The following is a 17,345-nucleotide window of genomic DNA, read 5'->3' as shown; positions in this document are numbered from 1 at the left end:
TTGCACAGGTGTGCAACGACAGGTGAATGGAGAACAGGTGTATGGAATAAATGGTATGGAGTATATGGAGTATTGGAATGGATGGTCGTGGAGTGAGTATGGTGGAAACTATGGAGTGGAGTGGATGGTGCGAAGATGTGAATGGGGGAAGAATGGACCCCATCACGAATACCCGGGGAGGGTAGTGTAAGTGTTAGGTAGAGGGTATAGGTAAATTGTGGTTGGATATTGGCATCTGTGGTGCGGGTGAGAGAATGGTATTTGGATGGGTGCATTAGTGTTGTGGAAATGGCTGGGCGTGTAGCCTGTTAGTGTGTGTAGTTGGTTTGGGCACTCCACCACTGTGAGGATGTCGGCCAGGTGAGGCCGCAGGTGGGCTCTGGGAGCCGGTAGTTGTGGATGGGGCCCGAGGATCCGGAGGACGGACCCGGGTAGCCCAGTGCCAGAGGGCACCAAGGGGTGACAGAGCCAGGAGGGGCCTTCCCCAGTTAGTTAGGTTAGGGTGAGGAGCTAGGTAAGCTCGGGTGGCAACTACAGTGGTGGAGGTGTGCAGGTGGGTAGACCTGCTGGGAGAGCTACACGTCTCAGCCCAGAAATTGTGCAAGGGCACCGGGAGATGAATCGGGGGAGTGAGACCCCAAATTGAGAAGCACCACAGTTTGGTCAATGGGAATTGGTTTTTAGAACCCATAGTGTAAGTTGGCCAATGGATTGGCAGGGAAAGACCCCGGGTAGTGTAAAGCGTGTTAATGTCATTTAGAAAGTAGTTAGGATGAAAATATCCTTGCACCATCTGCATCCACTCACCTGAGCTGACAGGTACTCCGCACCATGCCAGGTGGTTTTTATTATTTTTATTGATGCAAATGTTGGAAGGTGAGACGCATCATGACGTGGGTGTGACATTGTGCCTTGATGTTCCATCTCTTCCTCCTTATGAGGGTTGATGATGAATTGGGTGATGGCAAATTTTGGATAGAGGGATTGTGGAGACGAATTTGGTGTAGGGGAAATATGGGGAAGATGTGACGGTAGCGACGGATTTGTAAAGGTGTAGATTTTGTAAATATGGGGTAAGGGCAAGGGTAGAGTAAGTGACAGGGGGGGGTGACGTACGGTAGGGACGAGCTTTCTCACTTCGCTCTCCATACGTACTTCGCCTTGCATTGCCTTGTTTGATGTGTACCCTTGTGACCTTACCCCTCGCTCATCTGTCTTTCCCCCCCTTTTGTCTCCCACCTGAGGACTGTGCGCCACTGGGTGTTGAGGGGAGCGTGCGGAGGTCGTCTTGTGTGCCAGGACCCTCTCAACCAGCATGCATTGCATTGATGTACCACTTTATGGACCGCTGTTCTGCGGCCAAGTACCACTTGATGGACCCCAGGTTCTGGGGCAGGGCACCTCTGTTGGAGACAAGCCATAGTGGCCAGGGAATCTTTCTTGCGGACCTCGGTAAGGTGGCACCTATGCCAAACAGGTGGACCACCCTTAGTTGGCCCCTGTGGCCCTAAATAAAAATGGACACGGTTTGTGCTTTTTATATGTCCAAGTAGGCCGCATGAAGCAAGAAGACATCGGGAAGAACATCGGGCCAGCAGAGAAGAAGAAGACCACCCCCAGTTGTTGTTTTTGTGTGTTTATTGCAAACAGTAATGACTGTGCACTGGTTGGTGCGTTTAGGTGCTTTTGGGTGCTTTGGTGTTATTGGTACTGGTGCATCGATGCAATGCGTGCTGTCTCCTCCCTCCCAACAGGAATTTCCTTCTCTTTGTTTCCCTAAAAAGAAAAGAAAAGAAAAAAACACAGGTCCTGGGTTGCGTTGTAAATAAGAAAGAACATCACTGTAAATAATGCTCCCCACCGTAAATGTATAGCTTGAAAACAATTCCGTAATTCGGTTATCCTGTGGGCGCAAATCTGTTAGGCAGGGTGCAATGCAGCAGGGGGACATATTTATTTGTGTTTTAAAATTGTCACACTCAGGGTCAGGTTAATTGTAGAGGGAATTACACCTACGTGTCACACCAAGTTAAAGTTTTGTAGGCCCGAGCGCGGCCCTGAAGAAAGGAGGGTGCAGTGTAACGGATTTGAGAAGTGTAACGGATTTGAGAAGTGTAACAATTTTGAGAAAGTGTAACGAATGTGAAAAGTATGGTTTTGTTGAGTGTAACTGACCCTCATAATGTAAAGAATGGTCGCAGCTCGTCCTCTTAGTTAATTCCATAAACCTACACACAGGACACGATATATCCTTTTAAATAGTTAGTCCCTTATTCTCTGTGTAGGCTAAGGATGTGTTTCCCACTAGTTTGACTCTTCATTGCACCGAATTAAATATGAGTAGGCCCTCTGACGCCCCATGGCAGCTTCCAAGTGTCAGGTTCGCCACTTTGCTGCAATTTCCTCTTTAGGCACTTTGCTGCATTTCCATCTGCCGTCCACTTTGCTGCATTTGACTCCATTACGCACGAGGTAACGTCGAAGAAGAAAGGCGGGTCTCCACCTCGTCATAGAGGGGAGGAGTAAGTCGGCCCAGCTCATCCAACCCAGAACAAGGGGTTTGGCTTGAGAGGGTGGAGAGAGAACGTTTGGGGAAGGTTCGAAAAGGGTGAAGGGCGGGGCCTATATAACCCGCCGCGGGACGCTCCCAAGCAGATACGAGATGAGCTTTGACGGAGATGGGTCCAGGAGATGCGCGGGAGACGAGCAGGTGTGACCGAGCCGCCGTGAGACGTGCCGCGCTGCAGGAAAAGTGGACTGGGGCAACGCAAGGAGCGCACGAGGCAGCAGTACAGAGAAAGGAACTTCGCCCGCGCAGTTTGGGACCAAAGCTCGGCTTCTTGACGGCGGTGCCTTCTGGCCCGACCGTGCCCAGTACCCGCTGAACCTTCCTTGCCTCTAAAAGCCACCCATCTCCAAGCCATTCATTCCTGCCTGCATTTCCCCGTGTAAGTGTGATCGTCCGTCTGTCTTTAACGTTGTCCTGGGGTTTATTAATTAAGCTTGTATAGGTAAGCTAAAGATTTCACTGTGTGCCTGCTCCTTCCATTTTCTGTATATAACCAACTGCTCTCTTTGCTTTGGCTTGTGAAAATAATTAATAAAACCTGTTATTCCTCCGTACGTCTTCTTCTTCTTCCTCTTTGCATTCGGTCGCTTTAGAGTTTTCCACATTGAATAGCTGTGGCGCGATACGGCCAACGCCTGGGTGAATCGGGTGAATCGGGAAAACTGTTAGGTCACAGGGCCTCCGCTCGGCAAACCAACATCCTTAACCGCGGACCGTAACAATATATATATATATATATATATATATAATTATATATATGTGTGTATGTGTCAAAGTGGAATTTTCTTTTTTAATTTTTACAAAATAATTAAAATGTAATATAGAAATATCTAATCTAAAAGTATTCAACCCACTGAGTCAACACTTTGTAGAAGCGTCTTTGGCAGTGATTAAAGCTTTGCGTCTTCTTGGGTATGTCTGTATCAGCTTTGCACATCTGGATTTGGGAAGTTTCTCCCATTCTTCCCTGCAGATTTGCTTAAGCTCTGTCAAGTTGGATGGGGCGTGTCGGTGAACAACAATCTTTAAGTCTTTCCACAGATTCTCAATGGAATTAAAGTCTGAGCTTTGGCTGGTCCACTCAAGGATTTTCACATTCTTGTTCTGAAGCCATTTCAGTGTTGCTTTGGCTGTATGTTTGGGGCCATTGCCCTGTTGGATGTAATCTTTGCTGCAATCTAAGGTATTTCGCACTTTGAAGCAGGTTCTCCTCAAGGATTTACCTGTATTTGGCTCCATTCATGGTTCCATCTATCCTTACAAGTATCCCAGTTCCTGCCGCTGAAAATCATCCCCATAGCATGATGCTGACACCACCATGCTTCATGGAAGGGATGGTGTTAAATGGGTGATGAGCTGTGCTTGGTTTCCACCAGATGTAGCAATTTACCTTCAGGTCAAAGAGTTTAATTTTTGTCTTATCAGACCACAGAATCTTTTGTCTCGTACTCTGAGTTTTTGACATGCCTTTTTGCCAACTCCAGGAGTGCTCTCATGTGCCTTTTTCTCAGGAGTAGCTTCCATCTGCTCACACTCCCATTAAGCCAAGATTTGTGAAGTGGTGGAGAGACTGTTCTCTTCACCCTCTCTTTTGCTCAAGGTCATCTGCCATCAGCTTGGAAATCAGCCAACATAACCCCTTTACACAAAAAGGTGCAAAAACTGATCCTTGCAACTACAGACCAATCAGCCTACTCCCAATTATTAGCAAAGTCATGGAATCCATCATTGCATCGGATATCAAATCCTTACTTTTCTCCAATGGCTTGATCTCTGATCATCAATTTGGTTTCAGACCAGGTCATTCTACTCTGGACATGCTGCTTCTGCTGTCTCAACAATGGATGGAGTTCCTCAATGTCAAACAGGAAATCAGAGCTGTCTCCCTTGACATATCAAGTGCCTTCGATATGGTCTGGCACCCCGCTCTGCTCACCAAACTCTACTCCTATGGTTTCCATGGAAATATCCATGCATGGCTTGTGGACTTCCTCTCCGGTCGTAGTCAACATGTGGCCTTGAATGGATTTCTCTCATCTCCCCTTCCTGTTCAGGCTGGAGTTCTCCAAGGCAGTGTTCTCGGTCCTGTGCTTTTTCTGGTCTTCATCAATGATCTCTCTGACTCTCTTGAAAATCCTCTCTATCTCTTTTCTGATGACTCCACTCTCTGCTGCTCCATGCCTTATCCCTCAGATCGACAGTCTGCAGCTTCCTCACTCTCTGCAGACCTGGACAAAATCACAGACTGGTCAAACAAGTGGAACATGTCTTTCAATCCTGACAAATCTCACACTCTTACGATGTCTCTCCAAAACGACCGACTGGACAACCCTCCCATCTACTTTCTCAACAATCCTCTCCAAGAAGTTCTGTCACTCAAGCTTTTGGGTTTCACTATCTGCCATGAACTTTCCTGTGAAAACCACATTTCCAAGCTGGCCTCCAAAGCCAGTCCCCGATTGGGCATCCTCCGTCGTGCAAAGTCCTTCCTTGGCACACCTGAGGTCCTCACCACATACGAGGCTTTCATCCGCAGCTCAATGGAATACTCTTCTCCCCTCTGGGCCGGTGCTCCTGCCTCACACCTAGCTCGGCTTCACGCTGTTGAAACCAAAGCTTTCAGAATCATTGGAATCTCCCGCGATGAAGCTGATTGTGAGGGCCTTTCACTCAGTCACCGCAGGCAGGTACATGGTCTTTTGGTCTTCTTCCGACTCCTATCCGGCCTACCTCCCCCAGCTCTGTCTGTGCTCTGTCCCCCAAATATTCCTACAGGTCGCACAAGATCTGTGAGTAACCCTCTTCTGGTGAAATTGCCAAAATCAAGACTCTCTGCTCACCTTCACACTCTTTCAATCCTCTTTTCTCCTGCCTCTGGAACAAACTCCCTCACTCTCTTCAATCCCACTCCTCCCTCCAGGTCTTTAAAACAGCTGTTCACCACCATCTCTTATCTTTCCCCATCCAAAACCATGATCTCTTCTACCCCCGTTAATTCACCCCCAGATCCACTTTTTTTTTAAATACCGAGTTCTTTCGTGTTGGGCTAGCGGCTAGGGTGCCAGCTTAGGATCCTAGGATCCTGGGTTCGAATCCCGGTCGATCGCTGAATTAACGCCAGGGGGGTTGACTCAGCCTGTCATCCTTCCGAGGTCGGCAAATTGAGTACCAGTTCACTGGTAATTCCCTGTTTGTCGTAAAAAGGCGACAAAAAGGGTTGGCGGCAGGAAGGGCATCCGGCCGTAAAACATTGCTTCAAAAAGGGGACCAAAAAACAACAACAACCACGGTCCCCGAAAAAGGTCAACCCCCGCTTGCGGGGAAAAATGGCCTCTAAAGGTGGTTTTTTTTTTTCCTGGAAATTCTAGCTGTGTCCATGTGTTTTATACCTCTCCCACCCCTCCCACCCGCCTTCCCATGCCTCCTCCCCCCTAGCCTTCTCCCTCCCACAGATCTTCCGATGTCCCTATTCTCTGCTGTTGTGCTTGTGTGCTTCCCTCTCTCTCGCCATCTTGTCTCCCACTCTTTTGTCTCCCGCATGGGAAAAGGGGGGGGGGGGGGGGGGGTGGGGGGTGGGGAAGGTATAAAACACATGGACACTGCTCGGACTTCGAAAAAGTGGATCTGGGGTGAACTACGCATGGGTGGGAGGCCGGAAGCAACAGACAATGCAGAAACGGCGAATGCTAAAGCATGAAACCACATTCCTGTAGCACCTTCAGTCGCACGTCAGACATGGACAGCACGTTCGTGAAGGACGTCCATGAAAAACGTACCCGTTCGCTAACAAACGGGAACATTTGTTCCATACCCAGTCAATGGCGAATCTGCATATGGCGATCCGCTAATTTCACGTTAAGAAAGTAGAAACAGTCACGGCATTTCGTCATTCACTTGAACTCGATATCTCTTTGTTCATTCCAAACAGCATGACTTCAATCACAAATTAAATAGCATTAATATAAAAAATAAACTTTTAACAACATTCATGACAAACAAATATTTAAATCCTGATGTGAAGTTCCGTATGGTTGGGTGAATACAATTACGAATTCAAAATCGTAATTGTATTCACTCAATTGAATGAATGAATGAATGATCGTTTTGAGGCCATTTTTCCCCGCTAAAGCGGGGGTTAGCCTTGTGGGCCCCATGACCTCATGGTTCCCTTTTTGAGACAGTTTTTTTTATGGCCGGATGCCCTTCCTGACGCCAACCCTTGGTCACCTCTTACGATGAGCAGGGATACGGTGTACCTATTCTAAACCGGGGTACACACCGGGATCATTCATCCCAGCAAGCTGGTACTCAATTTGCCGACCTTGGAAGGATGAGAGGCTGAGTCAACCCCCCTGGTGTTAATTCAGCGATCGACTGGGATTTGAACTCAGGATCTTAGGATCCCAAGCCGGCACCCTAACCGCTAAGCCAACACCAGGCTGTATCATCAATTGATACTTCAACAAAATACTGTTATAAATGATGGTTGTTTTGGGATATTATCAAACCAGCTCATTGCCGTAATCTGTCCACTTCCGCTTTCGCGGCAGGTTCGTAACTCATCAGGATTTTCCTCAATTCCACAATGAAATGTTCATGAAATACTGTTCAGCCATTTTTAATTTTCATGTCATGTTATTTTGGTGAATTATCGTAGGATTTTACTGCAGGGCTTCCAGGAAATCGTTGCAGCCGTTTTTTGCTGTACCTGGGACAATAACCTGAAAATGCTGGAGACCAAAGGTGAAATTGGAAAAAATAATATACTATAGCCTATTTTACTCCAGGGGTCCCAGGATTACCCACCCAAAATATCGATGCGATCGGTTCAGCAGCTTTTGCGGTACCTGGGAACAAACAGACAGACAGATGGAGAGACAGACGGACGGAGAGACAGACAGACAGACGGACGGACATTTGGTGAATCATTGTAAGAGATAGATATATATATATATATATATATATATATATATATATATATATATATATATATATATATATATATATATACATACATACATACATACATACATACATACATATACACACACACACACACACACACACACACACACACACACACACACACACACACACACACACACACACACACACACACGCATGCACACACGTACGCACACACGTACGCACACACGCACGCACGCACACACAGAGACACACACACACACGCTTTTGAGAACCCTTGAAGTGAAGTGACTTGTCCTTGATGAAGACTTCGGCAACCCTGCTCATATTAATGGTTATGTGACTGCTCCTGGAGTTCCATGATGGCGGCAGGCTGGCTTCAAGAGCTTCCATCGACAAGCATACTCTGTGTTGTGCACGGTATTCAGATCAGCATTTGCAGCTAAATGCTCATGCAAAACGTTATTGATTGTTAAAAGAATAAAACCTAATTTTAATTGACCAATTAAATAAATACATGAAACTGCAAACGTTCATCCTGGTGTCTGGTGACGCGCCGGAAGAAGCACCGAGAAGCACGGTATTGCAATAGAAGGATTGTTACAAGTCCACTGTGCTTTCTTGCTCTATCGATTTCAACATACTGTTTGAACAGGAACAAGACTGACGTTAAAGTTGCCATTATCGTATCGAATAAAGTAAAACGTGAACCTGAATGAATCCGCCACGCCGAATCCTTTGTCGCGAGCGAGAGCAGAGATCATCGCTCGTCTACTCGAACCCATTTTGCTTTCACGTACAAATAACATCACTTCGGGAAACTTTGTGCCAGGTCGCTCGACACAGACGGCCCCTGGATCGCCCACCCGCCGTCTCTTTGGCGAACAAGCCGGATCCATATTCTCTCAGATCCTGACACAGTCAATGATTCTTCGTTTTTTTAGAATTATATTTTATTATAATGACGTGTCTCAGTAAAATATACGTTAATGTGACCACTGTACCACAATATTAGCTGCAACATTAATGAAATACTAAAGACATAAAGGTTAATACATCAGCGTCTTACTCGTGTTACCTATACACCGCTCGATATAAACCATTACTGGCAGGTTTGAATTTCGTTAACCAATAACAAATTAACACGAATAACGGGATGCATTATATAAGTTTGTTTTTATTTTAAAACGAGACGAATGTTTGTATATAATCGTTTTTGCATTTTCTTTTAATTTTATTCTTACTTGGATTTACCTGGATTTACCTGGATTTACTTGGAGTTTGGTATCGAGACTTGAAGCGTTGCTTCGTTGTCCCTCGTTACATCAGTCCTTCGTTGGTATGGCGTATACAGTATACTTCACGAGGAAAGCCTTTCACCGTCTTCCCAGGGCTGATTTGAACTACTTGACTGTTCTGGCCTGAACATCTTCACTGGTAGTCGGTAGTCTGTTCCAGCTGGTAATTGTTCTCATTGAGAAGCATTTTGTCTTGTATTGGTTCTGCACTGCTGTTTCCTCATTTTCTCAACATATCCTCCAGTTCGTGAGCCATCATCCCTCTGGAAAAATATCTGGTCCTCAATGAGATCAATTCCGTTTATGATGTTAAAGATCGAGAGGAGTTCAGCCCTCTGGGCCTCAATGAGATCAATTTAGCTTATTATGTTAAATATCTGGAGGAGTTCAGCCCTCTGGGCCTCAATGGGATCAATTTAGCTTATTATGTTAAATATCTGGAGGAGTTCAGCCCTCTGGGCCTCAATGGGATCAATTTAGCTTATTATGTTAAATATCTGGAGGAGTTTAGCCCTCTGGGCCTCAATGGGATCAATTCAGCTTATTATGTTAAATATCTGGAGGGGTTCAGCCCCCTGGGCCTCAATGAGATCAATTCAGTTTATGATGTTAAATATCTGGAGGGGTTCAGCCCTCTGGGCCTCAATGGGATCAATTCAGTTTATGATGTTAAATATCTGGAGGAGTTCAGCCCTCTGGGCCTCAATGGGATCAATTCAGTTTATGATGTTAAATATCTAGAGGAGTGCAGCCCTCTGCCTTCTGTAAGCAAGTGTGGGGAGTTTCAGGAATTCCAGTCTCTTAGGATATTCCAGATGATGGAGATCTGGTCATAACCTTGTGGATCTCTCCTGGACTTTTTCCAAGTACATCTTATTCCCTCTTGAACACCCAAAAGTACCATACAGGGTTGCAGTATTCCAAGGTTGGGCGAACAATTGTCTTATATAGTTTGAGCAGACCGTTTTCTTTCGGTGCTGAGAAGGATCTCTTTAAGATACCAAGTTTTGCATTCGCTCTTCTTTCTGCATCAGCTGCATGTGCACTGAAGGACAGTGTGGGATCAAACAGCACTCCCACATCCTTTTGTCAACTTTGATGTCCTGAAGCCCATCTTTACCAGTTGTTATGTTTGGAATTAACACGTTACAATTCATATGTTGGGGGAAACGGCAGCGACGTCATGGGAAACGGAAGTGACGGTTGGTTCTGAGAGTGTGGGAGTTGCTGAGTGAGACACGGGGTTTTGAGGCCTAATGGGCATGCTGTGCTGGGTTGCAAGTTTCTGATTAAACCGTTGATGTTACAAGCAAGTACGTTTCCTGTGATTGCTGGATACAACATTTGGCGACGAGGATGGCTGATATTTTGTTACCTCCACCTGCAAGTACGTTTCCTGCGATTGCTGGATACAACATTTGGTGGCGAGGATGGCTGATATTTCGTTACCTCCACCTGCACCGAATCGGCCTAGGTTCGGTCCTAGGTTCCTGCCGGTCCTAGGCGAGCCCACAGTGGCATGGCGGCGATGGTATCAGTCATTGGAAACTTACTTGCACTGGCTTTACAAGACAGGCCGGCCCCACGTAAGTGAGCCATTCTTATACACTGCTTGGGTACGGAAGGCCAGCGGATGTTGTCTACTTTGGAACCGGCGAACGACACGTTCCAAGCGGCTGTTGATGCACTTTCTGCACATTTTCGTTCTCGGCAGAGTCTTCTCCTCAACCGCTTTCAGTTTCGTCAGCGATCTCAGTGGCGGGGTGAGTCGATGCTCCAATTTGTGTCAGCACTGAGAGAGCTAGTACAGCAAAGAAAATTTGAAGCACTGCAGGACAAGTTAATAAGGGATCAGCTCATTGAAAAAACGTCTTGCGTGCAGCTGAGGGAGCACCTGTTGTTACAATCTGACGATTTATCATTGGGGAAAGCAGTGGATCTCGCAAAGCAAATCAAAGCGGCATCAAGAGCCACGTGTACACTGGCAGACACCTCCACAGCGCCATCTTTGGTTACTACAGCACAAGTGCCTGTACAAAAAACCACCCGGCCTTGCACTAACTGTGGATCATTCAAACATGCAGCCCCGGAGTGCCCTGCAAATGGCCAGCACTGTAGGAATTGCCAAAAACTGCCCCACTTTGCCGGTGTTGCCACTCTTCACCTGTCCTATCGGCTACTGCATCAGACAGCAACTTCATCACAAGTCGCAATCAACTTGGTCAGATTTATTTATTATTCCTCCATCCCTTACTCCTCCTTTGCACAGGGAAGAAAAAAAATTTCCTTGCATTACCAACTTATGAATTAATTGTGGGGAAGTACGCTTGCGTCGTGGCCTGTGGGGACGTACGCTCGCATCGCGGGGACGTACGCTCGCGTCGCGGGGACGTACGCTCGCGTCGCGGCCTGTGGGGACGTACGCTCGTGTCGTGGCCTGTGGGGACGTACGCTCGCGTCGTGGCATGTGAGGACGTGCGCTCGCGTCGTGGCCTGTGGGGACGTACGGTCGCGTCGTGGCATGTGGAGACGTACGCTCGCGTCGTAGCCTGCGGAGACGTTCGCTCGCGTCGTGGGGACGTACGCTCGCGTCGTGGCCTGTGGGGACATACGGTCATGTCGTGGCCTGTGGGGACGTATGCTCGCGTTGTGGGGACGTATGCTCGCGTCGTGGGGACGTATGCTCGCGTCGTGGGGACGTATGCTCGTGTCGTGGGGACATTTGCTCCCGTCGTGGGGACGTATGCTCGCGTCGCGGGGATATACGGTCGCATCGTGGCCTGTGGGGATGTATGCTCGCATCGTGGGGACATACGCTCGCATAGCTGGGACATATGCTCGCGTCGTGGGGACGTACGCTCGCGTCGTGGGGACGTACGCTCGTGTCGTGGGGACGTACGCTCGTGTCGTGGGGACGTACGCTCATGTCGTGTGGACGTAGGCTCGTGTCGTGTGGACGTACGCTCGTGTCGTGTGGACGTACGCTCGCGTCGTGTGGACGTACGCTCGCGTCATGTGGACGTACGCTCGCGTCGTGTGGACGTACGCTCGCGTCGTGTGGACGTATGCTCACGTCGTGGGGACGTACGGTCGCGTCGTGGCCTGTGGGGATGTATGCTCGCATCGTGGGGACGTACGCTCGCGTCGTGGCATGTGGGGACGTACGCTCGCGTCGTGGCGACGTATGCTCCCGTCGTGGGGACGTATGCTTGCGTCGCGGGGACATACGGTCGCGTCATGGCCTGTGGGGATGTATGCTCGCATCGTGGGGACATACGGTCGTGTCATGGCCTGTGGGGATGTATGCTCGCATCGTGGGGACATACGCTCACGTAGCTGGGACGTATGCTCGCGTCGTGGGGACGTACACTCGCGACGTGGGGACGTACGCTTGTGTCGTGGGGACGTATGCTAATGTCGTGAGGACGTATGCTAATGTCGTGGGGACGTATGCTCACGTCGTGTGGACATACGCTAATGTCGTGGGGACGTATGCTAATGTCGTGGGGACGTATGCAAATGTCGTGAGTATGTATGCTCGCGTCGTGGTGACGTATGCTCGCGTCGTGGGAACGTATGCTAATGTCGTGAGGACATATGCTCACGTGGGAACATATGCCAATGTCGTGGGGACGTATGCTCGCGTCGTGGGAACGTATGCTAATGTCGTGGGGACGTATGCTCGCAACATGGGGGCGTATGCTCGCGTTGTGGGAATGTATGCTTGCGTTGTGGGAACATATGCCTGCGCCTTGAGAACATATGCTCACGTCGTGGGAACGTATGCTCACGTCGTGGGAACATATGCTCGTGTCGTGGGAACATATGCTAATGTCGTGGGGACGTATGCTCGCAACATGGGGGCGTATGCTCGCGTTGTGGGAATGTATGCTCGCGTTGTGGGAACATATGCCTGCGCCTTGGGAACATATGCTCGCGTCGTGGGAACGTATGCTCGCAACGTGGGGACGTATGCTAATGTCGTGGGGACGTATGCTAATGTCGTGGGGACGTATGCTCGCAACGTTGGAACGTATGCTAATGTCGTGGGGACGTATGCTCGCAACGTGGGGACGTATGCTCGCAACGTGGGGACGTATGCTGGCGTCGTGGGGACGTATGCTGGCGTCGTGGGGACGTATGCTCGCGTCGTGGGGACGTATGCTCGCGTCGTGGGGACGTATGCTCGCGTCGTGGGGACGTATGCTCTCGTCGTGGGAACGTATGCTCTCGTCGTGGGAACGTATGCTCTCGTCGTGGGAACGTATGCTCTCGTCGTGGGAACGTATGCTCTCGTCGTGGGAACGTATGCTCTCGTCGTGGGAACGTATGCTCTCGTCGTGGGAACGTATGCTCTCGTCGTGGGAACGTATGCTCTCGTCGTGGGAACGTATGCTCTCGTCGTGGGAACGTATGCTCTCGTCGTGGGAACGTATGCTCTCGTCGTGGGAACGTATGCTCTCGTCGTGGGAACGTATGCTCTCGTCGTGGGAACGTATGCTCTCGTCGTGGGAACGTATGCTCTCGTCGTGGGAACGTATGCTCTCGTCGTGGGAACGTATGCTCTCGTCGTGGGAACGTATGCTCTCGTCGTGGGAACGTATGCTCTCGTCGTGGGAACGTATGCTCTCGTCGTGGGAACGTATGCTCTCGTCGTGGGAACGTATGCTCTCGTCGTGGGAACGTATGCTCTCGTCGTGGGAACGTATGCTCTCGTCGTGGGAACGTATGCTCTCGTCGTGGGAACGTATGCTCTCGTCGTGGGAACGTATGCTGTCGTCGTGGGAACGTATGCTCTCGTCGTGCGAACGTATGCTCGCGTCGTGGGAACGTATGCCAATGTCGTGGGGACGTATGCTCGCGTCAGTCTTGGGGACGTATGCTCGCGTCGTGGTGACGTATGCTCATGTCGTGGTGACGTATGCTCGTGTCGTGGGGACGTATGCTAATCTCGTGGGGACGAATGCTAATCTCGTGGGGAATTATGCTAAAGTCGTGGGGACGTATGCTCGTGTCGTGGGGACGTATGCTAATGTCGTGGGGACGTATGCTAATATCATGGGGACGTATGCTCGCGTCCGTCGTGGGGACGTATGCTCGCGTTCGTCATGGGAACGTATACTCGTGTCGTGGGGACGTATGCTAATCTCGTGGGGAATTATGCTAATGTCGTGGGGACGTATGCTCGCGTCGTGGGGATGTATGCTAATATCGTGGGGAAGTATGCTAATGTCGTGGGGACATATGCTCACGTCATGGTGACGTATGCCAATGGCGTGGAGATGTATGCTAATGTCATGGGGAGTATGCAAATGTCGTGGGGAGGTATGCTAATGTCATGGGGACGTATGCTAATGTCATGGGAACGTATGCTAATGTCGTGGGAACGTATGCTAATGTCGTGGGAACGAATGCTAATGTCGTGGGGACGTATGCTAATGTCGTGGGGACGTATGCTAATGTCATGGGGACGTCTGCTAATGTCGTGGGAATGTATGCTCGCGTTGTGGGGACGTATGCTAATGTCATGGGAATGTATGCTCTCATCGTGGGGACGTATGCTAATGTCGTGGGAATGTATGCTCGCGTCATGGGGACGTATGCTAATGTCGTGGGAATGTATGCTCGTGTCGTGGGGACGTATGCTCGCGTAGTGGGGACGTATGCTAATGTCATGAGGACGTATGCTAATGTCGTGCTGTCGTGGGGACGTATGCTCGTGTCGTGGGGACGTATGCGCGCGTCGTGGGGACTTATGCTCGCGTCGTGGGGACGTATGCTCGTGTCGTGGGGACGTATGCTCATGTCGTGCTGTCGTGGGGACGTATGCTCGCGTCGTGGGGACGTATGCTCGCGTCGTGGGGATGTATGCTCGCGTCGTGGGGACGTATGCTCGCGTCGTGGGGACGTATGCTCGCGTCGTGGGGACGTATGCTCGCGTCGTGGGGACGTATGCTCGTGTCGTGGGGACGTATGCTCGCGGCGTGGGGACGTATGCTCGCGTCGTGGGAAGGTATGCTCGCGTCGTGGGGACGTATGCTAATGTCGTGGGAATGTATGCTGGGCGTCGTGGGGATGTATGCTAATGTCGTGGGAATGTATGCTCGCGTTGTGGGGACGTATGCTAATGTCATGGGAATGTATGCTGGGCATCGTGGGGACGTATGCTAATGTCGTGGGAATGTATGCTCGCGTTGTGGGGACGTATGCTAATGTCATGGGAATGTATGCTCGCATTGTGGGGACGTATGCTAATGTCGTGTGGACGTATGCTCGCGTCGTGGGGACGTATGCTTGCATCATGGGGACGTATGCTCGCGTCGTGGGGACGTATGCTCGCGTCGTGGGGACGTATGCTGCTTACCTTTCATTTATCAGCATCTTCCCAATTTCAGAATGTAACACCATGAACCATTGCTCCATGATTAATGTAATTTACCATAATTACCTCTCCCACAAGGAGAATGGAGGTTATGTTTTCACCCCCGTTTGTTACTTGTGAAACTGTATATTGGTTGGGCTGGTCTGTTATTCTGTCTGCCTGTCTCTCTCTCTCTTCCTGGTGTGTACCCTGGTTTAGAATAGGTACACCGTATCCCTGCGTGTCGTAAGAGGCGACTAAGAGAGTTGGTGTCAGGAAGGGCATCTGGCCATAAAAACATTGCCTCAAAAAGAGAACCATGACAATTACCATGTCGACATATGGGCAGGGTACAGCCCGAAGTGGAGATCGGTTTCTGAGGTTTGGGACATGGACAATGTAGGGACAATGACAGGGAGATCAGGAGAAGTGGTGGAAGTATTGGTCAGAAGAAGAGTGGACATATGTTGTGTGCAAGAGACGAGATGGAAGGGAAATGGTGTGAGAATGGTGAAGGGTAGGCAGGGACAGAAATACAAGTTTGTGTGGCTAGGGTGCCCGGAGGGCGTGAATGGTGTTGGTGTCCTGTTTTCTGAGGAGTTTGTAGACAGTGTGGTGAGTGTGACTAGAGTGAGTGATAGGTTGATGATGGTGAAAATGATGATTGGAAAGCTCTTGGTGAGCGTCATCTCGGGATATGCTCCGCAGGTTGATTGGAGCGATGAAGAGAAGGACAAGTTCTGGTGTGCGATAGAGAAGCTGATGGAAAACATGAAAGATGAGGAAGTTGTTGTGGTAGGAGACCTAAATGGACATGTGGGAAGGAGTCTGGACGGTTTTGAGGGAGTTCATGGGGGTTACAGATATGGTGTGAGAAATGGAGAAGGTGAAAGGATTTTGGAGTTTGCTGATGGAGCTGATTTGTTGATTTGTAATACTCAGTTCCAGAAAGAGGATAATAAGCTTGTTACATACACGTCAGGTGGGTCGACGACAACCGTTGACGACCTGATGGTGCGTAGGCGAGATAGGGGGCACCTCCGGGACACAATGGTGATCCCGGGGGAGGAGGCTGTTTCACAGCACCACTTGGTTGTCTGCGACATAAGGGTGAAAGGTGCGAGGAGAGCTCGGCGGGTGAAGTACCAACCGAGAATGAAAGTGTGGAGGTTGAAAGAGGTGACAGTAAGGGAGGCATTGAAAGAGAGGCTGAGTAGGGTAGAGGATGATGTGGTTGAGCTTGAAAGTGGTTGGATGTCAATGAAAGATAGTCTGTTGGGAGCCGTTGGTGAGGTATGTGGATGGACAAAAGGACCACCGAGGCACTTGGAAACATGGTGGTGGGTTCATGAAGTTGGAAATAGGATTGACGAGAAGAAGAAGAAGTTCAAGGAGTGGCAGAAGCCGAAGGCAACGGGAGCAGAAAAAGCAGAGCATGAAAGTTATAAGGCAGCCAAGAAGGCTGCAAAGAAAGAGGTAGCAAAGGTGCAGGAGGCATGTAGGAAAATGTTCGGAGAACGCTTGGATTCGGAAGAGGGTCAGAGAGCGGTATTCAGGATTGCAAAGCAGATTGCGAAAGAGAGGTGTGATGTGATGGGGTTGAATTGCTTGAAGGATGAAGTGGGACAAATCGTTGTGGACCCAGATGGAATTAAAGGAAGATGGAAAAGACATATGGAAATGCTGTTGAATACAGAGAATAAATGGGATGGTAACACAGAGAGTAACCCAGTTTTAGGACCGGCAGAGAAGATAACTGAGAAGGAAGTTGAGGAAGCGATAAAAGCAATGAAGAGTAGATAAGCGGGACGGCCGACGGGAGTTGTGGGAGATATGTTGAAGGCAGCAGGAAGTTGGGGTGTGAAGAGAATGGCAGAGATCTGTAATCTGGTGGTGAAAGAAGGCCGCATTCCAGTGGATTGGGAACTGAGTACCCTCGTCCCTCTATACAAGGGGAAAGGTGGCCCTCTGGAGTGTGGCTCGTACCGAGGGATAAAGTTATTGGAGCATGGAATGAAGGTATTGGAAAGGGTGTTGGAGAGGAGGACAAGGAAGAAGGCGAAGATCGACAAAATGCAGTTTGGATTTATGCCAGGAAGAGTAACGACAGACGCGCTCTTTATTGTGAGGCAGTTGCAGGAGAAGTACATGGAGAAGAAGAAGAAGTTGTTTCTTGGGTTTTTTGATCTGG

At 49.3% G+C, this 17,345-nt stretch overlaps 1 protein-coding gene across 3 annotated transcripts in view; it reads right to left on the bottom strand.

The window, feature by feature from the left end:
- LOC137423841 (DNA-directed DNA/RNA polymerase mu) overlaps positions 1-8,429 on the bottom strand; it is a 135,158-nt gene extending 126,729 nt beyond the window's left edge. For 2 of the 3 annotated variants that reach the window (XM_068111387.2, XM_068111388.2), the window contains exon 1: positions 8,207-8,418. In XM_068111387.2, the coding sequence (XP_067967488.2) occupies positions 8,207-8,394 (188 nt within the window). In that variant the 5' untranslated portion in view covers positions 8,395-8,418. Of the gene's footprint in view, positions 1-8,206 lie in introns of all 3 variants that reach the window. The other variant, XM_068111385.2, reaches the window with a different exon arrangement.
- Between the last annotated feature and the right edge of the window lie 8,916 nt (positions 8,430-17,345).

The sequence above is a fragment of the Myxine glutinosa genome, chromosome 3, assembly GCF_964187855.1.
Source record: "Myxine glutinosa chromosome 3, kmMyxGlut1.1, whole genome shotgun sequence".
NCBI classification, from domain to species: Eukaryota; Metazoa; Chordata; class Myxini; order Myxiniformes; family Myxinidae; genus Myxine; species Myxine glutinosa.
Note: the sequence above shows the minus strand (reverse complement) of the source record. Positions and strands in the feature narration are given on the sequence as shown.